The sequence below is a fragment of the Nelusetta ayraudi genome, unplaced genomic scaffold (genome assembly GCF_046127955.1).
Source record: "Nelusetta ayraudi isolate G7.1 ecotype Tasmania unplaced genomic scaffold, CSIRO-AGI_Nayr_v1 ptg000002l, whole genome shotgun sequence".
NCBI classification, from domain to species: domain Eukaryota; kingdom Metazoa; phylum Chordata; class Actinopteri; order Tetraodontiformes; family Monacanthidae; genus Nelusetta; species Nelusetta ayraudi.
This window is the reverse complement of record NW_027466052.1, coordinates 1081086-1102912: the sequence shown is the minus strand read 5'-3', so window position 1 is coordinate 1102912 and position 21827 is coordinate 1081086. Positions and strand designations below refer to the sequence as shown.

General features: G+C 45.0%; 1 protein-coding gene and 1 long non-coding RNA gene across 4 annotated transcripts in view; both read right to left on the bottom strand.

The window, feature by feature from the left end:
- LOC142893100 (uncharacterized) overlaps positions 1-21827 on the bottom strand; it is a 140414-nt gene that overhangs the window by 55740 nt on the left and 62847 nt on the right. The gene's annotated exons all lie outside the window — the stretch shown is intronic.
- igf1rb (insulin-like growth factor 1b receptor) overlaps positions 1-21827 on the bottom strand; it is a 44529-nt gene that overhangs the window by 1404 nt on the left and 21298 nt on the right. Inside the window, exons 3-20 of one of the 3 annotated variants that reach the window (XM_076031739.1) lie at positions 13806-14109; positions 12784-12920; positions 11996-12140; positions 11101-11309; positions 10901-11027; positions 9150-9385; positions 8590-8757; positions 7909-8116; positions 5650-5963; positions 4797-4930; positions 4105-4264; positions 3924-4023; positions 3498-3568; positions 3174-3403; positions 2630-2737; positions 2010-2169; positions 1514-1643; positions 532-666 (exon numbers count right to left, since the gene is read on the bottom strand). In XM_076031739.1, the coding sequence (XP_075887854.1) occupies positions 532-666; positions 1514-1643; positions 2010-2169; positions 2630-2737; positions 3174-3403; positions 3498-3568; positions 3924-4023; positions 4105-4264; positions 4797-4930; positions 5650-5963; positions 7909-8116; positions 8590-8757; positions 9150-9385; positions 10901-11027; positions 11101-11309; positions 11996-12140; positions 12784-12920; positions 13806-14109 (3076 nt within the window). Of the gene's footprint in view, positions 1-531; positions 667-1513; positions 1644-2009; positions 2173-2629; positions 2738-3173; positions 3404-3497; positions 3569-3923; positions 4024-4104; positions 4265-4796; positions 4931-5649; positions 5964-7908; positions 8117-8589; positions 8758-9149; positions 9386-10900; positions 11028-11100; positions 11310-11995; positions 12189-12783; positions 12921-13805; positions 14110-21827 lie in introns of all 3 variants that reach the window. The other 2 variants (XM_076031559.1, XM_076031647.1) reach the window with 2 other exon arrangements.

The window sequence follows — 21827 nt, the reverse complement described above, 5'->3', positions numbered from 1 at the left end:
AATAATAATAATAATGATAATAATAATAATAATAATAATGATAATAATGATAATAATAATTATTATTATTATTCTAATAATGTAAAATAATAACGATAATGATGATAATTATTATTATTATTCACATTATTACCATCATTCATTGTCATCACCATCATCATCATCATGTAATGTGTTTCATTTACACCATTTCGCGCATCCCAAAACCTGCTTGAAAATTAGAAAATCTAAAGTTCTGGAAAAGTTTAAAAAAGTTTTTATCAAACAAATAAGCAGCCACAGCCGCTCGCCAGCAGTGTGCGCTGCAGCCCAACCATCAAGCGCAAGCATCCCAGCGTCTGTGGTGGGTGCAAAAATGGCGTGGGAGGAATTTTCCCCAGAACACACAGACTGAATGTTTTGGCCAATGGAGAGCAGCAACCCTCATGGCCGCAGCTACACTGCCCCCCCCCCCCCCCCCCCCCGTGGTGGTGAGAGGGAGAAAAACAAGAAGGCACCTCGACAAACAAAAGTGTGTGCAGGGTGACTTACAGCATGTCGGGGCAGTTCTGCGGCTTCTCCAGCAGGCCTCCTTCCATGACGAAGCGCAGCACCTGCTCGTTGGACAGACCCTGGTAGGGCTGCTCCGCCAGCGTGGCGATCTCCCACAGCACAACGCCAAACGACCTGCACGCACGGGGGAGCAAAGGAGGCGACGCATTCAAGCCCTGTTCTGGCAGCGGTGCAATAAATGTGAGGTTTCCTAAACTCTTTGGATTTCTCTCACGTTTCCATCAAGTAAACTTTGGAAGGTGAATTCATGGAGGTATTATAAAAATTGGAACCTGGACTGGCAATATGGTGGCGTGGCAATTCTTTTTTCCAGTGGCCACTTGAGGTATTGCAGTAAAAAATCTCATTGGGCCCAAAAAGGATTTTTCCACATTGACGGCAATACAAAAACGAACGCCTGTGAAACGGCTAACAGCACGACTGTGAGCTGAAACGCAGTTCACAGCAAATCTGTACACTGCAGATTTTACTGTCATGGTATTTTAGTCTTAAATGATGAAGGCCAGAAAATCACCAGAAAATCATTTTATATTCCCAGTGTGACATCATGGCGTCGTACGTACGGTTGTGTCTCGCCTCATTCTGATTGGCTGATGCATCCTGATGTAAAATGGGAGTTGCGTAGCATGGTGTGAAGTGCTACATGCTCGATGGGGCCGCATAATGTGGAAGTGAAAAACTTTCTCGGATCCTGAGGGCTTCATTGAATTACTGTCCAACTATCACTAGCTCACTGGTAGCCGCTACACAACACAGTGCCTCATTAAATTCTAGATTATATAATTACGCCCTATGTATGTATGTTGCTCTTTTAACCTGAAAATGGCATCGGCTCTGATTAAAGACCCGCTAAAGCAGCATCGAGCTGCAGCCATTAATTCAGAGCCAGCAGCAGTTTTTTGTTCTTCTTCGCTGTTTTTTCCAGAGCAAATCTGAGCGATGCGACGTGCCGCCGACTCACCAAACATCGGAGCAGATGGTGAAGACGCCGTCCTTCAGAGACTCTGGTGACATCCAGCGGACGGGGAGGAGACCTTTGCCTCCTTTCCGGTAGTAATCGGTCTCGTATATGTCTCTGGTCATGCCAAAGTCTAAACAAAGAGCACAGCAGATTAGAGGGGGAAAAACAAGAAACGACACACACACACACACACACACACACACACACACACACACACACACACACACACACACACACACACACACACACACACACACACACACACACACACACACACACACACACACACACATCCCAAGGAGTAAATTTGGTTCTGGACTTCACAATAAGGAAAAACAATGTGGGTCCTGAGACTCCACCAGCCCAGCTGAGAACCACTGACCTAAATGAGAGAGTAACACCAACATGACACTTTGCGCTCAACACAAACACTAAGCAGCCCGTCTTTCCCCTCGCCTGCCTGGCCGCGCCCTCCGACCTGCCAGCGTTCCTTTACCTCCTATTTTGACAGCGAAATCCTCGGCCACCATGCAGTTCCGGGCTGCCAGGTCTCTGTGGACAAACTTGTTGGCGTTGAGGTAGGCCATGCCGTCTGCGATCTGTCCAGCCATCTGAAGCATCTTCTTCAGGGGCGGGAGGGACAGACTGGACCACTGCTGCTGCAGACAGACGGAGGACAGAGTGAGCCCGCAGGACGTCCTGTTTCATATCTGCTCAATTTGGGTTTCTCAAGTAAGTTCCTGAGAAGCTGAGCACCATAGTTGGACATTTGGTAAAAAAAAAAGAAAAGAAAAGAAAAAGAAAAAGAAGTTTAAATACTGTTCATCAAATCTGTCTCCTGCCTGGATGAACTTCCAGGAGGTTATAATCAGAGGGATAAATGTGATGTTTGTTTAATAGCTCTGCAATTCAGGGCTCCATAATGAATCCTGAGAGTGACTCAACATTTTCCCGGTTGTCATGGTAATGGTAATTGCAATGGTTATGTTAAGGTGCGTGAATGCACAAAAGTTGGAACTTTGACATGTTGTTGACAAGTGGACTTTAAAAAGGACTTGACTTGCTACTGCAAGTGATCTAAAGACGCAGGCAGTTCGGGCTCAGGTCTGATGGTACCTCCTTGGGTCGAAGGGAGCGGAGGTAACTCTTCAGGTCTCCTCGAGTCATCAGCTCCATGATGACCAGGGTGGGCTGACCCTGGGAGACCACTCCCAGGAGACGGACCTGTGCCAAGCACAACAAAAAAAGGCAAGCATTTAGTATTAGCGTACACCTAATGAAACGGCATTTTATAGCATTGCTATCGCTGCACTTTATGGATGACAGTTAATCGTCTGTGTGCATATTGCTGACAATGTTTGTTTTAATGACCATTTTAGCATATTTTAGTGTCTTTTCTGATTGCTTATAGCCTGCCATGGGACTACAGATGTAAATTAGCAGTTCTGCCAACTCCAGCGTATTTACATCTGTATTTATACTGATGTTCATGAATATGCTTTGTCCCTTTCGAATGAGCGTTCAAATAAATATAAATAAATTAGAGCTGCAGCTAATACATTTTTAAAAATGCATTTTCTTTTTTCAATTTGAGTCGATCAATCGTCCAGCATCTACGCGTCATGTTCAGTGTGCTCGCTGTGCGGGTGGCCGATCGTACCACGTGGTGGCAGTTGAACTCCTTCATGACGGAGGCTTCGTTCAGGAACTCGATCCTCTCCCTCATGCTGGCCGACTCGTTCACCGTCTTGATGGCGACGCGCGTCTCCGGCTCGTCCTTGACCACGCCCTTGGCCAGGCCCTCGTACACCATGCCGAACGAGCCCTGGCCCAGCTCGCGGCTCAGGGCGATCTTCTCCCGCGCCACCTCCCACTCGTCTGGCACGTACACTGCAAAGGTTGGGGGACGAGAGGGAGGATAAGACGTCGGGCAGGAAGGGCACGCAGAGCAAAACGCTCCCATTCTCACGTGCACTTTGCTCACTTTCTGCAGCGCTGAAGTACTCTGGGTTGACCGAGGCGTACAGGACACCATTTCCCAGCCGGTCGCTGCTCCTGATGAAAACAACGAACACGGACAAATGTACAGCAATTTTTTATCACTTTGTGTAACATTCAAAGTTACGCAGTTATCTCATATACAGTATGTGGAGTGCAAGATTTTCCCAGTACACAATTAAAAAACCCAAAAATAAAACTAAAGTAAATGAATGTTGTGTAGTTGGATTTATTTATAGAATTATACAGTATTAATTCCCAATGTATGTAAATAGAAACTGTGAGATGTTACATCCCTTGTGGTGTAACGTGCCGTTTTGCTTTTTTCCGACAACTAATCTGGGACTTTTGTCCCAACTGAGGCGACCGATGCGCCTTCACCACACCTACAACTCATTTGCGCGGTACAAACCTTTTCTTTTTGACGAGGACCAACATGGTGATGAGCAGGCAGAAGAAGAGGACCACAGCGATCGGCACAAAGATCATGGCGTAGACGGAGTTTGGGTAACCTGTTGGGTCAAAACGCTTGAGTTAGTTTGGTGCATTATCTCTTGAGCGATGAGGTCGCTCGCGGCGCTGCAAAGTCTTACGTTCGGCCACGTAGAAGTCCACGGACTCGGTCCACGAGCCGTTGCCGGCCAGTGACGTGGCTCGAACCCTGACCGAGTAGTTTCCTGGGCTGAGGTTGGTCAGACGGACGCCGCGCTGGGCCTGATACATCTGACCTGACACGCACTCGTGTTTCTCCGTCTGATGCGCGCGCACACACACACACACACACACACACACACACACACACACACACACACACACACACACACACACACACACACACACACACACACACACACACACACACACACACACACACACACACACACACACACACCAAGGATCTACCGTTACATTAAAAAAAAAGCGATGTTGGTCCCTTCTAGAATCCCTCGAGATCTGAATTTACGAGCTTGATTTGTACAATTAAAGTTAACTCCACAACAGCTGCAAGTTGTTAAATTTGAAATAACTGTGACTTCATTGCTATAAATGTCACTGGCTTGTTTTTTTTTTGTTTTTTTCTTGTATTTCTTATAAACTAAGACTTTAAGAACAGCGGAAAAAGTTTCAAAATTCTGGTTTATTCACATAATCTTAGAACAGAAAAAAACAAAAAACAAAACGACTTTTAATCACAACAACCATAAAAAGCAGAAAAGGCCTTCTTGGCATTTGCCAGATACTAAAAACTAGTTTCCTTGAAGGGTGAGAGACTTGGCAGTCTTACCTCAGAACCCAATTTAAACTGGATCTCATACATGAGGATGAGACCGTTGGGGTGACTTGGCTGAGGCCAGCGCAGGAACACCCAGTCCTTGTGGCCCTCCCAAGTCACTGGTCCCGGGATGTCGTCAGCCTTTTCTGGAGAGGCGCAGGGAGAGGGGGGGGGGTTATGACAGACATAGAGGTTGTGGGTACCACAGCCAGGCCTCAACTTCCAACAGCTAGTGTCAGTGCTGTGACTTGTATTTATGTTGTAGATCCACTGCGTAATATTTAGCTTGATTCATGATTTTTAAATTGTTAAAAGCTCTGTAATTGCAGTATAACAAATCTAATTTGATTTTCCTACTCTTAGAATGGTTCTTATTCATATATATATAAGAATGTACATAGAGCAAAAAGGGTCTCGCTGCCAGTTAGCTGCCATCTTGCACCGCCATATTTCTAAGGAAACCTGGTGTGGACAATCCAGCTGTCTGACATAGCAACTCATAATTAGGGTGAACGCTTGCATCTTCAAATGAACCAACGCAGAAGAAGGTGGACGAGGTATCTGTGTAGCTCACTGGCAAGGTCAGGAGGGGGAGGGAGAGTGAAAGACGCTGCAATCTACAATGTGACCACTTGATGTCGCTGTTTCTTCTTCAAAATCTCCAAATATTACACACCGGACCTTGAACGTTCCTTTCAGTGCAATGGTGATGAACTGACGGTCAGGCAATGTTTTTTTTTTTTTAAATGTTGTTGTGCATGCTAGAATGACAATAAAAGTGTATTTTATTTTATTCTTTAAGAGCAAAAAAAAAAAAGAAAACAAATATCTCAGAATGGCAGTGAGTGGCCGCTGCCCCTCTAACCTGCAGGTTTGGTCCTGGAGAAGACGAACTCGGCCGCGCTGCAGCGCTGCACCTGTCGATTGCAGGCGTGGATGTCAATGCGGTAAACGGTGAAGGGCTGAAGGCCGGAGATCTGCAGCTCCCGCTCCGTCACCGACTGCTCCATGAACTCAAACTCCCTCTCCGGGGGCTCCGTGTCTGTGCTGCTGCCGTTGCCGGCGGCCTGGAGAGGAGGCACGGTGCTGCTGCTGCTGCTGTTGGTGTAGAGCCGGTTGCGGCGCGTGTGAGTGGCGTTGGCGATGTCGAAGAGGTCTCTGCGCCGGCGATCCGGTGGCCTGAAAGTGGATGAGAAAGGAATTAGAGAAGTAGCTAAATTTTATGCGAGAGAAAGAAAGAAAGAAAGAAAGAAAGAAAGAAAGAAGTGCTACTAGCAGCAGCTCTGGGCCCGTCCTTCTTTTCTTTGCCTACAAAGAACGTCTGCGAGAACCTGGCAGAGGTAAAGTGAAGCGCCTGACCTGCATACAACAATTAGATGAAGCGCAGATGTGTGCACAGGATCAAATCGAGAATTCTGTGCACACTAGAGGATCAGGAACAATTGTCAGGAGAACAGTTGGCTTCATGCCGGTGCTCTTGGAAACCTTCCTCATTTGAGAAATCCACTTTTGATGTCACTGTCAGAATTCCTTTAGAAGCAGAATTATGCAACACTGCTGTGTGTGTGTTCTGAAGGAGTCAAACGGAATCAGCCAATATGTTCTACGCTTACAGTCCCTTTAGGTCAGTGATTCTCAACTGGTGGAGTCTGAGGACTCCTGATCATGAAGTCGCCACCCAAACTTATTCCACAGCGTTCAAATTGAATCCACAATTATTATTATTTTTATCATATTGTGTAAATAAATTATTGAAATTATTGAATTCAACGGTGTCTTGCAAAATAAATACCCAACATTCTCTCTATAAATATACATATTTTAAAATCCCCCACTCTCACTCGCCCACATTTGGGTCGCGACCCACCAGTTGAGCAACTCTGCTTTAGATGACTGCACAGAAAAAGAATGACTCCAATACGCTAGCGGTTACATATCCTTAATAACAAGTGCAAGTTCAAAGTGCTGAGCTCTACACACTGCAGTCACTCCTTTCACATTCCGTTCATACACTGATAGCGGGCGTTGCCAACAAGGAGCCGAGGGAATCTGGCCACATTCACACAGACAGATAAATGGGCATCAGGAGCGACTGGGGTTAAGTATATTCCCCATCGACATAACATCGACTGCAGGAACCGGGAGACCGACCTTCTTACTAGCGGACCATCCGTTCTGCCTCCACGGCCTCAGCCACCCAGAAAGCTATCATGTGCTAAGTGGCTTTTAATCGCTTGTGTAAGATAAATCAAAGTGATGGAGCGGCTTTCGTCGAGCCGCAACCCTCAGCCAGTGGACAGCTTGAAAAGTTTGTTTGGACTAAAGCGGCCATTTCACAGTGAGTCAGAAGAGCAATGGCCCCCGGTACAAAAAGCTCAGTGTGAGGAGCGCTGAGGTCATCCAGGCTGTTGAAACCAAAGAAAACCCAAGTCCAACATCATGTCTCATTTGCTGAGTGTCTACTGAAATAAATGACAGTGCAAATGAAGTACGTTCACCATTTATCCTTTTATCAGTACCATGATGAAGGCCCAAAGCTGAAACGCGTAGGTCCAGTCATTTTTAATCTGTGTAGCCATGACATAATAAAGGCTTTTTAATTTTCTACATACAACAGAGTTGCCTTGGACTTTTCAGCTCCTCATCCTGCACTTCACTCGTACGCTGCCCAAAGAGCACCTGTTTTCTGACTAATTTCATTTAAAGGACCCAAGCAGCGCTCCTTCTTCCTTTCATTATGTTTATCATTTAAAGGTCCCTTAACATGCAAAAAAAAAAAGTAAATGAATGTTACAACCACAAAATGTGTCTGGTCTGTCCAAAAAAATTCTCACTTTGTGATGTCACCAAGGGCAACGACATCTCTTACGAGTGAGTCACAACGCCGCATGTTAGGTGTGCGTCTCCTTTTCATTTTTGTCTCCATCTACGCATGTGGAGGTGTGTGTGTGTGTGTGTGTGTGTGTGTGTGTGTGTGTGTAACCGAAGGCAAGAGGCTCTCCAGATCAAACTGGGCCACTACTTCAGACTAAATCTGGTTGTGCAATAAGAGGTACACTAAAACAAAAAAACAAAACAAAACACCATTTGCAACAAAGCAGTGAGGTGCGGCGGCGCCGCTCACCGTGGCGTGAAGATGGAATTGTGCAGGAAGTTCTCGAAGACCTTCCTGTAGGAGGCATCGGCGGCCTCGGCCTCCAGGTCCTCCACTGACTTGGGGCAGGGGCAGCAGGGGCCCTTGTCCGCCTCGTCGGGGTTGGGCTTGGTCGGCTTGGTCTCCTCCTCCTGGTCGCCCACGCCCGTGGCGGCGATCCTGATGGGGATCTTCATGTCTGGAGGAGAATGAGGAGGACGAGAGGAAGAGGAAGAGCAAGAGATTTTTTTTTTTTTTTTTTTTTTACAACCACACTTTATTTACAAAAAACAAAAACTTAAAATGATGCACCTTTTCGCAGACATCAAATTCTCAACAAAAAAAAAGATTAATAAATAAATAATGGAGGAAAAAAAAAATCAAACAAGCCAAAAAGAAACATTCCATCTTTCAATGCATCAGAATAAAATAAGTCATTGTTTAAAATAGCACAATGAATTTTTGTGGCACCAGATTGCTGAGAAGCACTCAAGGTCGGCCATCAAAGGAGGAGAAGAAGAAGAAGAAAGAAGGAGGAGGAAGAAGAAGAAGGAAGAGAGGAAGTTTAAGTGAAACAGGTAGAAGGAGAGTAGGGTGGAGGAGGAGGAGGAGAGAAAGAGGTAGGAGAGAAGAAGAAGAAGAAGAAGAAGAAGAAGAACCCTTGCCGCTCACCTTTGAAGCAGTAGTTGTGCTGGTACAGCTCCTTGTCCTCGGCCTGTTGCTGCCATCTCACCAAATAGTAGGTCTGGTTCCCGTTTGGTGAGACCGGAGGGGACCAACGCACCACCAGCTGCACGGAGGAGTTGGAGTACGCTCGCACATCCTGAGGCATAGAGGGCGCTGGAGAGAGGGAGAGAGACAAAACATGTCGTCTCTGTGCACTCAAAACAAAAGAAGAGATCTTTCTTCCTCTGGCTGCAAACGTGCGTCCTGCCAGCCAGAGCGGACGTGTCAGCCCGGACTCATTTAACACACTCATCTATTTCATCTGTCTGCATTGCAGTTTGTGTATATCGCATTTTTCTTTCACCCCCTTTCCCGTTCCCCGCTTCCCTCCGTCTCCCTCTAATGCAGCTGTGTTTACCAAAACAGTCATCAGCGTTTGGCTGACAGCCAGCCGAGCGCTCACACGCTTCCTCGCAAAACTGGGAGACAAAAAAAAAAAAAAAAAAAAAAAAAAAACGGGCGACAGACAACGACCCATTTGAGCGAGAGAGAGAGAGAGAGTTCACCTGAGGGGCTGGTGCGGATGTAGACCACCTTGCTCTTGGCGCTGGGCAAGTGCTTGTCCTCCAGCATGAGTGTGATGGCCTTGACGAACACGGCGTACTGCGTCCAGGGCTTCAGGCCGGACAGCAGCACCCCGGGGTCGATGTCTTTGTCGGGCCGCAGCTCCACGTCCACCATGTTCCAGCTGTTGGAGCCGCAGCCGTCCTGACCCTCGTACTCTGTGATGTTCTGGAAGGGCCTGGGACAGGGAAAAAAAGAAAAAAAGAAACAGGCTCATAACGGGTCTTTCATTCCAATCACCTGTCTGTTGTGTATTTTTTTTCCAAACACATCTTCTGAATGGATACAGATGTTGCACTGGTGTGTCGACAAATGCCGCTTGCCTTTCCGTTTGTTTTGCACCTGGGTGCAGTTTAACCGACTGCAGAAACCACAAACCCCCGAACAGGGTTTTGACTTCAGTCAGGAGCTGCTTTGCGCGTCGTCTTCCTCAGTTTATTTCCTTTGACATTACTCACCCTGGCACAGTCGGCCAGACTGGCCTAGCTCGTGTGCAAATGCGCACAGCGAGCTGAGCATAAGGGATTGAACAGTGTCAACTTCTAAGAGTCCCTTTCTTTGTTCACCGATGCCTGGTGCCACTTCTTTCAGCTCCCCAGATTGTCATCATTGCCTTGTCAATACCAGTGACTTGGAGCTGGTCGCTGCGAGTTTGGCCTCTACCTCTTTTTAGCATCCCTCCAAGTAGTGCTCCTGATTTCACTGGCATTCCCTTCAAGGTCCATTGTGTAAAATTTGGTTTAATTCATGATTTTTATTTTGGTAAAAGCTTAACGTACAGCCCATAAATACATATATAAAAGTGTGTAATCACACAGACAATAAATGCAATTTGGTTGTCCTACCCTTAGAATGGTTCTTATATGTTTATAAGAATATACATAGAGCAAAAAGGGTCTTGCTCCCAGTTAGCTGCCATCTTGAACCGGCATGTTTCTAAGGAAGCCTGGTGTGGACAATCCAGCCCATTTAACAGCGCGTTTTGTATTTAGGGTGAACTCTTCCATCCTCAAATAAACCAACGAAGAAGAGGGTGGACGAGGTATCTGGGTTTGTGCTTGCAGGCCACCGTAGTTCGCAGGCGAGCTCGGGAGAGGGAGGGTACGAAGCCTCTAAGGGGGCTAAAGCGAAAGAGCGGTGCGATGTAAAATGTAACCACTTGATGTCGCCGTTTCTTCTTAAGAAATCTCCAAATATTGCAGTTATACTTTAAAACCACAGGTCCCCAGCTGTTATTGCCAGGTGGGATGTGGATTTGCTCTGAACTCCGATGACAGCGCTGCTATTTAAGTAGTAAACACGGGTTATTGTCAGCCCGCCTTGCAGCAGCCTAAAGTTCTAAACATGATCACATAAAAGAAATCCTTTGAAGGTATAGTGTGTAAAATTGTTAGCATTTAGAGCACTGTCAGGTGGTGCAAATGGCAGATAACTAGGAACAAGACTCTTATTGCTCTATGTATATTCTCTCATATATGTGAGAACTGTTCTAAGGGTAGGAAAACCAAATTACTCTTTTTGTACTGCGAGTATAGACTTTTATTATTGTATTTACGGGCAGTATATTAAGCTTTTATCAGTATAAAAGCTGTAAATCAGGCCAAATTTTACACACTGGAGCTTTGATTGAAAAAGAAGCAACAGATCTGCTTGAAGGCTACTGCAGGGGAAAAAGGAAGAAAGAAAAACGTACGCTTCCTTGTAGTAGACGATGAAGCTGATGAGGTCTCTGTAGTCGCGAGGCCGATAGCGCTGCCAGGTGAGTTTGATCCTGGTGCTGCTCGTGCTGTTGGACTTAAACTTCAGTACGGTGCCTCCGCCTGCGGGCCAGAGAGAAAGTCAAGCATTCATATAAGAAAAGGCACCAGTGGGGCGCGCGGAGGGTCAACTCACAGCTGGCTCGGTCGCCGTTGCTTCGGAATTCGCCCTCGACGAAGTTGCCCTTGACGCCCGTCTTCTCCCACATCTTGCGGATCTCCGACATGCACAGCTTGGGGTTGGCTCGGAAGTACAGCTTCCCCGCGCCGATGGTGAGGTTGTGCTGCTTCCAGTCCCACAGATACTGGAGCTGCTGGTTGTCGAGCGCCGCAAAGGCGTACATGCTGGGGGGGGAGAGAGAGGAGATGATGAGGATGGGAGACGGTGCTCATGCAATATACTGGGGTTCGGGCTGATGCATTGCACTTGAGTGGCCGAGGAGGGCGGCGGATTTTCCCGACAAGCGAGGTGAGAATCCAGAGGAGAGGAGAGGAGCGGTGCGGAGGTGCAGATTGCATGAGTCACTGCGTAAACACCCAGACACTCAGGAATGGCTGCTATGTGGACCTTGGGACAGTAATTCTCAGGAATGCCGGGAGAAACAGCGAGGGGAGGGACCCGAGACCTCTCCCTGATCCCGACAAGAACCTCTCCTTGGACTGCTGGAAGTGATGCATTCAAGGTCTCATGGAAACGAGCACATCTGCTGCCCAGCGCGGGCGATAATGTTTCCCCTCGCAGGCCAAAACACCGAAGTAGGCCCGGCGTTAATTAGTCTCCTGATGTCACTTTTCAGTCAAAACATCCTCTTCTTTTCAACAATATGTGACCTTGATGGAAAAAAGGCAACTCGAGGACACAAAGAGGGAGAGACAAGCTCCCTCAACAAAAAAAAAAAAGTCCACTTCCCACACAACCAATTACAAATGTGGACGTTCCTTTGGGGTAAATAAAAGTTCTGAGAGGGGTGAGAAGGGTGCGAGTTGCAGCGACGGGTCGTTAAACGTGCTCTTTACGTGTGTGTACGCACTCTTCCAGGAGCTTTTCACCGTCGATGTATCTGAGGCTGCGGAGGAAGGCCAGCGAGGTCAGCGTTTGCGAGTGCCTGATCCGCACGTAGCCCGTCACCCTCTGGATCAGGCCCATGAAACTCTCCAGCTCGGCCACCATGTTGTCTGAAAGTTGCACAGGAGCACCAACAGCGTCTGAGGTCATCGACGAACCTACCGACAAAACATGCTTTCAGCTCAATTAGTCACCGATACTTTCCCCCCCCGACTGAGCTACATTACTTCCTGAAACTTGTTTAGTGCAGGAGAAATTAGCCAAACGTGTCAGTGTTGCCAAAAGTTCAAAGGTCCCATATTGAGATTTGTTGCCTTGCACATTTTTTTTTTTTTTTTTACACAACAGGCTTTGTAGCTCTCCTAAAAAAAAAAATTGTATGTTTAGCTTTCTGTTTACAGCCTCTGACAAGAGTGTTTGGTTTTTAGCTTCCCGCTTTATTGTTCCTGCCATTCCTGCCAATATTCGCCCTTTGCGACATCACAAGGGGGAAATTCAGAAGTATTATCTCACGCTATTTAGAAAAAGGTTTAACCAAAATAAAAATAAAAGTATCAAATACAGATTAAATTCAAAGCTAGACTTAAACTTTAGGACGGTGGTTGTAAATTTAGAAAGAAGAAGGAGGAAATAGTGGAGGCTGTATTGTACAAGAACCTCTTTGAGACAGAAATCCCCCATGCTTCTCTTACTGTCGTCACTCATGCGATAGATTTTCACAACAATGTCGGCGAGGGGAGCAGCTGTACTCACGGCCTCGGCGGATGTTGATGTGCAGGTTGCCTTTGATTACGGTGCAGCCCTTGAGAGACTGTGCGGCATCCACCGAGTCGATGACCTTCTCCTCGCAGACCTTATCGCACAGGCCATCGCAGGCCGTGCAGAACATGCTGGAGGCAGACGGAGATAAAGTGAAGGCACGGAGTCAGGACTCCTCCTGACGCACTTTCATTCCAACCGCCGCGACCTTTAACCCCCGTTCTCTCTCCCAAGGTTGTCAGGATTTTGCCTGACAGCTCCTCTACTGAACAAGGAACTTATTATCTATTATATGACTTTATAATATCATAGATAATAAAACTTAACAATAAAACATTGGCTCATAGTAGAAGGTTGCCTCTCGCTCAAACTGCCTTGTTGTTGCAGTTGTCTGTAGAGCTGAGACAATAAATTGACTTAGAACTTTTTTTTTGATGACAGTGTTCCTGAATCGATGCTTTTTAATTTTGCCCTAAAATTTTGCTGCCGCTAAACATTAGCTTCGCTGTCGCGTCTCTCATACGGAAGTTTAATGAGATGTGCCCAATACAAAGATAGATACTTTTTACACATCCCTTTACTTTTATATTTGTTGTGGTGGTTGTTGTTGTTTCTTTTCGCCTATTCAATCAATCATTGCATCCAATCAAAGAAAATAATTGATTATCAAATCTCTGGTTGCTACATTATATATTTTCTTGCTCCCTGGTAACATTTCAAGACGGTGGAAAATGATGCAGGGTGTGGCATTAATGCTCTAGCCCAGCGTTTCTCAACTCGAGGGTCGTGACCCAAAAGTGGGTCGCAGAGCTGTTTTGATTCGGTCGTGGCTTCATGGGCAGCTTACGTATGTCTTTATATGTTTTAATATCATATCATAAATCTGGGTCTGGACTTCATGATGAGGAAAACAATGTGGCTCTTGAGACTCCACCAGCTGAGAACAACCGCTCTAGTCCGCATGGGTGGAACAGGACTCAGCGCCACCCAGTGGCTGTCACCTGGGTCTCGCCTACCTGTTGGGCGCAGTGCGCGTGTAGCCTGACGGACACTCGGGCATGCACTCGCCACCGTGGATGATGAAGCTGTCCTGGTCCACCAGGTGGACCTTGGAGCAGAGCTCGGCGCTGATGCAGCGCCAGCCCTCGAACTTGTAGGTGCTGGGCGGGCAGTCAGCGACGCAGCGCCCCTCGTGGAAGTAGTGCACGCAGGCCGTGCACGCCGTGTCGCTGTCGGGGGCGGCGCAGCTGCCCAGGCACTGGGGGTGGCAGCACTCGCCGTCGGCAGTGCACGCTCGCCGCGAGCACTTCTCCGGGCACTCTGGTGGACACAGGGAGAACATCATCAGGTAAAAGGTGCAGAATTTCATTTGCTTTAACACATACTGCATATTAGGAGGATTGCACCCCGAAAAGTTGCACATTATGCCCATTATTTTATCTTTATTGTTCATCGCAGAGGAAACTGAAGAACTCTCCAGAAGTAAACAACCCCATCAAAAAGATTTTTTTTAAAATAAAAAAATGAACAAAATAGAAGGGTTTTTTTGAAGCTGAAAAGCAACTAAATTTAAATTTTCACCAGGGTTCAAACAGAACCAAATGCATCTGCTGGCTGCTGAAGAATCATATTGAGCAACACACAAAACAAAACAAAAATCAAAAAACTACAACAAAATTTTGATTAAGACTTTAATCGATTAAATTAAATTAGTCACAATTAATTGAGCATTTTTCACACTGTTTTTCTTGTTTGTTAAATGGCGTGGTGTATACCTGGAAACCTGGAACAAGTTGAAATGTGGCCCATTTCAAATGTGTAGTCAGTCAACTTAAAGTCAGAGGATAAAGGTTTAGGGTGTATTTTCTGTTCTCTAATGTAAAAATGGGTCACATTGGACCCTCAACATAATTTAAGCGTTAAATAATGTGTTCCTTACACATTTTTTATCGTAAAATTCAGGTTGTCAGGAAAAACCGCCGCTTCTCAATTTATCATTAATCGATCGATAAGGTCAACTTCAACCAACTCCACGCACAGTTCATACATTGCAGGCAGGAAAACAAACCAAGCATCTCGTATGAACCGATTCCAAGATTCCAAGTCAACGGCAACATTTTCATCTGAAACACACATTTCTGGATGAGCTATATGCATTTATTGCATTTTCCATTCGCTGGTGCGCGCCTCAAGCAGCCTCGAGTTAAATTTTTAAAGCCGACGACTGAAAATAAGATCCCTCCCTGAGTAGTTGCGTAATTCATAACATAACATTCATAAAAGTGCGTTCAAGGACTTGGCAGGCCACTGGAGTGTCACGCAAAGACCTCGCCGCCGTTTGTTTGGGCAAAGCGTCGCCCGCCGCCCAGCCCTCCGCCGCTCTCTGCCGTGTGACCTCACGCAGACAGACTTGGTCCTAGACGGCGGAACGCGTCCCTCCTCAACCATTAAAGCTGATGTCACTGTTTACAACGTTGGTAAGTAGATGAAGTGGAGCCATCGCTCTGGTTAGGAGAGGAGAAGGGAGGTGGGAGGGACGCCGAGGCCGTATCCTGAAAGCAGCCAACACGTAAACACGTGAAGTCAATAAATGATGTGGTTCACCGGCTGGATGCGAGTTAGCCAACGTTCCTGAGCTGCGAGCTCGCAGCGAGCGCTCGTCTCTTTGTCACGTCGGTCCGTGCGCGTCTTGTAAACACCGGAGATGCCTTTGCGGTTTCAAAAGAACAAGATGGACGGACTATTACGAGACTATTGAGTGAACGGAAAAAGGGCCGTCAAAGTAATGTAAACACTGTAAACAGGCGAAGGCAGGCATGGGCAAACTATGGCCTGGGGGCCATATGCGGCCCGTTAAGCTTTATAAATCGGCCCGCCGAACTTCAAGAAATAATATTAATAATGAGGAATTCATAAAATAGATGGTTTTCATCCATTTATTTAGTGCTAATATGTTAATTTTGTTGACGAAACATTTTTCGTCGTAGTTATCGTCTACAATTTTTTTTTTCCCCGACTAAAACGAGACAATAACTAATACTCATTCACAAAGACTAAGACAATGAGAAGGTGCACTGACATTTTCGTCAATGAATAAAAACGTGACGAGAATATCTGCCACAGACGAGATTCTATCACAGCTCATTTCGTTTGTGGAAGGAAATGACGATTTAGAAAGCGGCGGGAGGAGTTCGGAAGAAAACTAATCAGAGCGACGTGGTCAGGAAGTTACATAGTACGTACACACAGATTACCTGGTACAGACTAGTTGGACACCAAATGTAAACGCCGGGGAGGAAGAAGATATCAGGAATCGACTAAATCTACTGTAATTTTAGTCAACTAAAATGATTATGATATTTAGTCAACTAAAATTAGACTAAAAATAAAACTATTTCGATGACTAAATTATGACTAAAAGACATAGTCAAAACACTATGACTAAAACTAAATCAAATGTTACTGTCAAAATGAACACTTTTCAATAAAGAGCTTAATACTATGGGGCTTCAAAGACACAGATTTGGTTGTAACTTTGCATTGGTTCATTTTCAATTGACATTAAAGCACATGTTTTCTGCATATCTCATGACCTATTTTTTACTCCTATGAGGTGGGTCCCCAAAACACTCCATCCATCTGCTCCTGCTCTGGTCCCTCGGTTACATTTTAGAACCCAATGTGGCCCACCAGTCACAAGGTTTGCCCCACCCCTGGGCTAAGGGGAGGTAGGATAGTCCAAAGTCAAAGTCCACAAGCACACATCTCTCAGTGTCACCCTTCAGCCCAGCCCATGAGTTTGATTAAAAGTTACAGAGTTATTATTTGCAGACCACTGGGCTCCTCAAGATGGTGCGAAGCTTCCTCGCCACCACTACCACCGTTAAAAACCTTGTGGGAAGATTTGGAATGAATCGGCAGCTGAAGCTTGCCCGGAGCGGTGTTTAAACAGAAACCAAACAAAACCAAGTTATGAGAAATCATGCGTTGTTTATACGATGCTGAGTGATAGAACTCTGGAACATGTTCAGGCCTGTTGCCTCTGCCAGCTGTCAAAGGGACGCCGTTCACTCGTGTCCTGCTGCTACTGGTTTTATCCATCGCCAATGCACCAGCGATGGATTTTTACAACGTTCTTGTGTTTTCGATTTGGTTTTGACGCTGAAGGGTGAAGGCTGACGGCAAAACACATTGCAAAATTTGACCAGGAAAACACTGTGTAACGCAAACAGTGGCACCCGCAACGGTTTTTGATGCCACACAACACACAAGAACTCAGACACAACTGAAGGTTCCCGTATGATTTCGCAAAAAACAGTTAATAGACAAGCTCTTTTCTTTTTTTATATATCCGAGGATGTGGAATAACAAAATACATTGATTGCGTTGGAAATTATTTTGACAACTATAATGGAAATAACAATACAGTTTCTTTCAAGACATTTGATTTCATTACTAACCTTATTACATAAGAATTAACTTGCATAACATTTGTTTGCTGTTAAAGAAAACTACCACACTTTATGCTTTGCAGTAATGCAAGTGGTTTTAGAGTGTACTCATGTCAGCATAGCCAGCATAGCCAATATTTCCTGTCCAATTTGATGCTATTGATTCTTTGAACTACTTTGTTGTCTTTACAACTATTATACAGGCAGTTCGTGAAATTTAGGAAAATGTAAATATATGTAGTTTTTACAGCATGTAGTTCAGCAACATATCTGTCTTTGCAGGGCAGACATACAATACTAATGACCAAACACAATTTTCCATGATTTGTGAAACAATCCCTCCTGCTGCCCACCACCTCGCAAATCGACACGCAAAGCTCAGGCTGGTCGGACTGTGTGGTCCCACCAACCCATCAGCAGGCTGTTTCTGCTCGGCAGGAGGAAACTCAAGCTGGCACAGAATGTTCTCTCTCTGCTCTGACTTTGTCCTGCCCTCTGACCTCTGCAACAGGGTGATTGTGCAATTTTGGAATTTGATAACACGGGGCCTCCTGCTCATAAAGAAAAGGGGGCAAAATAAGGAACGGGATGGAGATAATCTTTTCCTGAAGTCTAATTTGACTGTGGGCAGTCGGTGTGTTTGGACTACGGAATGCAGGGGGATTTGGTGAGGGGGTGGTCGGCTGCTGTTCCGAATCTGCAGCATTAAGTAACAAAAAAACAAACACAAAAAAAAAAGAGCATCAGAAAGGTTTGTTGAGTCGTTTTTAACACTAATTTAACACTTATTTTAAATTGAATCCCCAATTTTAACTCGGTTTATAAATTATCATACTGTTCTGAATTCTGAAGACGGCAATCTTTATCAATTGAGCCAACATTTTTCTTGTAAAATAGAACAGACAAATATGTGACAGCATGCACACGGATATAAAAACCAAGACGACTGATAAGACTGAGAAGGCTACCGCCTGAGAAAAGCCGATTGATGTGCCGTAACTGAATGAAGTGAATGTACCCACATCTCACCTTTTCCATTCTGTCACTACAGCACACTGGCTACGGGATAAAGATCACTGCTATGGGTCAACAAGCCGATACAGGGCTTCCTGGGGAACAGAAATACCAGCTCAGCAGGAAGGAATGCTGGGTAAGTCACACCAGTCACCTGCCTGGCAACTGGAAGTAATCGCAGTGCTTCAACACAATTAAACGGGGCTTATTCAATGAGAATCATGCGATTTCAAACAGCTTGCTCGGCTGCTTAAATAACGTAAGTGGTCAGCTAGTGGGCTGACCGCCCCCCCACCCCCCCACCCCCGGCCCAGACTGATCATCTGACTGAGTGAAAACTACCAGCCTTTCTTACCATAAACCATCCATTCGTCCTGTCAGGATGTTAACAGGGTGTTCGGAAAGATGAGCATTTCCTGCAAAGGCACTCTGGGTTTTTACAGCATGTAGTTACTTGACATGAGATTTAATCTTCAATGAACCACAAACCCTTCCTAAGATGACAGTTGTTATGGCTTCTAACTTCACTTGTACTTGGTAAGAATAGTGAGTAATGAACACAATCAATATAAGAGGGGAATTTGTGAAAGATCACAAATAAATCATACAAAACTTATTTTCAATACAAAAACAAACAAACATGATTTAAACGCAACATAAAAATATGGGTCAGTCTATTGGGATGTTGATGGTTTTTCCACTGCCGGTAATACGCTGTGAAAATCACTGCCAGAGGCTGCCTCAACTTCCTGTTTAGTTTCTTTTTTCTAATTATCAATCCCCTTATGTCAGGACAGTGCCAGTAAATCAGAGCAGTGTTATATCAGGAAGGATAAAGGGATACATCAAGGGAAAATGCTGTGAACCATTTCTGAGGAAGTGTACATCAACTCATTATATGCATGTGAATGAGAAAAGTGGCTTTAAAAAGCAAGATAAACAAAAGAAAAAAAAACCTTGTGCAGCAGATATCAATTTCATCCTCTTCCTGATTTGACTTGCAAAAAAAAAATCACGAGATCTACACCTGATCAATTAAAAGAACAAAATATTATTGGTGAAAATCAATCTTTGTCTATTTTAACTCGAATATCTATAAATACATTTTCACAGCACGACATGGCTGCTATTCCTGTGCAGCAGACGAAAGTATTGATCGTCATTTCATTCATCAATAGTCAGTCTTGCACAGCGTGTACTTACTATGGCTTTGATTCATGGCACAAACACAAACGGGTCCAACTGGATTAGTCCACACATACTGTCCTGTATCTATAGCCATGTTTTCACCACAATGCCACCTTGAAAAAAAGAAATGCTGGAATTTTCAGTGGGGCAGCTGTTTCACATGCGCTCCATGCTGGCAAATTTCCTGGAATGCTGCGTTTTCACTTGGGGTTCATTTCTGAGGGGCAGTACTTCAAACATGAGAAGCGACGGTAATGCGAGACTAGGCAAAACAGGAACGCTCGCCGAGTGCCGTGGAGCTCGAGTCTAGCTGCGAATTATGTTGATGCTTTGAATGTGTTTATTTTGTGCAAACAAATGCAAAAGTCAGAATTTGGAATACAGAAGGCAGAACTGATGGCTTGACATTATGCTCATCCATTTATCACGCGGCGTGTGCACAGACAGCACTGACTGCATAAAAAGATGGTTGGGGCTTCAGGTTTCGAAAAGGAGGCCAATGTAGTATGAAAGTACCAAAAACCTGCATTGTGTTGTTTGGCCAGCAGGGGTCACAGAAGCTGGTTGCAGAAATACCAAAATCACAATTATGGAATGGAACTAATTAGGGATGCATATTATTGATTAACTAAGTAATCGTTAGTTGATTGACCTTATCGATCGGTTAACGATTAATTGATCAGCTGCGATTTTTCCTGAGAACCTAAATTTCACAATGAAAAATGTGTAAGGAACACATTATTTAACCTTTAAATAATGTTGAGGACCCAATGTGACCCATTTTTACATTTGAGAACAGTAAACACACCCTAAACATGTATCCTCTGACTTTAAGTTGACTTTTAATGGGTCACATTTCAAATCTTTTTTTTTTTTTCAAAAGTAACTTTTTGTAAGTTAATTATGACCATCACAGTTCAGTATCTACAGTTGAATTGCACTTTCCAGCCACTACACTGTTAAAATGATAATAACTACAATTAATCGATAATTAATAGATAATCGATTAATTGTTAACATCCCTAGAACTAATTCATATCTTTACAATTTGGACTTTTGGGCAATTTTTATTTTATTTTTTTCTATCGTCTATTTTGTACGTGGCTAAAGTTTAGTAGCCACCTGCTGATGGCTTACCGACAGGTGGGTGGGATCGGACACTTCTGTCCTGTATTGTCTTTCCTTATATTAACAAACTCTGTATCTTAATCTTCAGATTACCGACACACTCACTGTGGTGGGTGATGGGTGGGGGCTTCCTTCGACACGTTAGCCATGTGGCTGAGCATCGACCTGCTCCAGGTGGTGTCCACGTATCATCACAGGCTGACATCCGAACAGTGAGAGAACACAGCTAATGGATGGCTGTTTCTAAAAACCCTTCACTCAAGTCAAACCTTTGCCAGTCCAATCCTCAGTCTAAACAAGAGGTTGACGATGGATAGAAAAAGGCAGGGATATTGCCAAGTTTCAAATCTCAGACTGAGACTCTTCCGCAGCAGCCAGTCCAGCCGTCAGAGTGAGGGGTTGAGTCGGACAAACTCAAGTTCACTAACATGGCCAGTCAGTCAGCAGAGTGTGGGTGACAGAGTTGGAGTGAGCGCTTATTGTCTATCCATTGATTCCCCCGTCCACGAAAGAAGGGCCTCCATTCATAGTTTTGTGTGGTCGCGTCTCTTTCCCTCTAATGAGCTGCCCAGCAGATACCGGCCACTTGGTTCTGCAAGCTGCAGAGTTACTGCTTTCCCCTAAAAGACTGAATGGAACTTACTTGCCCGACTCAATCCTGGTTAGTTCTTTATAAGAATGAAATGCTTCCAACAAGATTTCAGATCTTTGAACAACCTGTTGACCATTTGTACTAAAACGACAAATAAATTAGGTAGGACAGAGAGTTTCGCTTTCTATAGGTGTCATACTGTAGAACTGAAATTTTGCTGAAAATAAAATAAAAATAAAAATTGTGTTCTATTGTTTTCAAAAACCAATACAGATATCCGGGTTGGATTTAGAATTTGCCAAACCCAGGCTAAGTACAGTTCCTGCGACTGTGAAGCAGCACTGAAGTTGAAGATCTGGATAGTGCAGTGGATATGAAAAATAAGGCGAGAATTCCAGCTCTGTCCCTGTCGCTCCCCATGCAAGGAGACACCCTGATGGTCGGAAGATTCCTGTTGACAATTGCTGTATCCTTAAAAGGAAACACACCGACAGAGGTGAAGAGTTCCTGTTTGGGATGAAAAAGCTCATTCTGGCTCCATCTTCCAATAAGGAAGCATTCACAGGGGTTGATTTATCGCAATTACACCTGGAGAGACCCATGGCTGAGTCATGTGACAGAATAAATACAAGCCTGTGCTAAGAATGTGTAATTTCCTTCGAAGG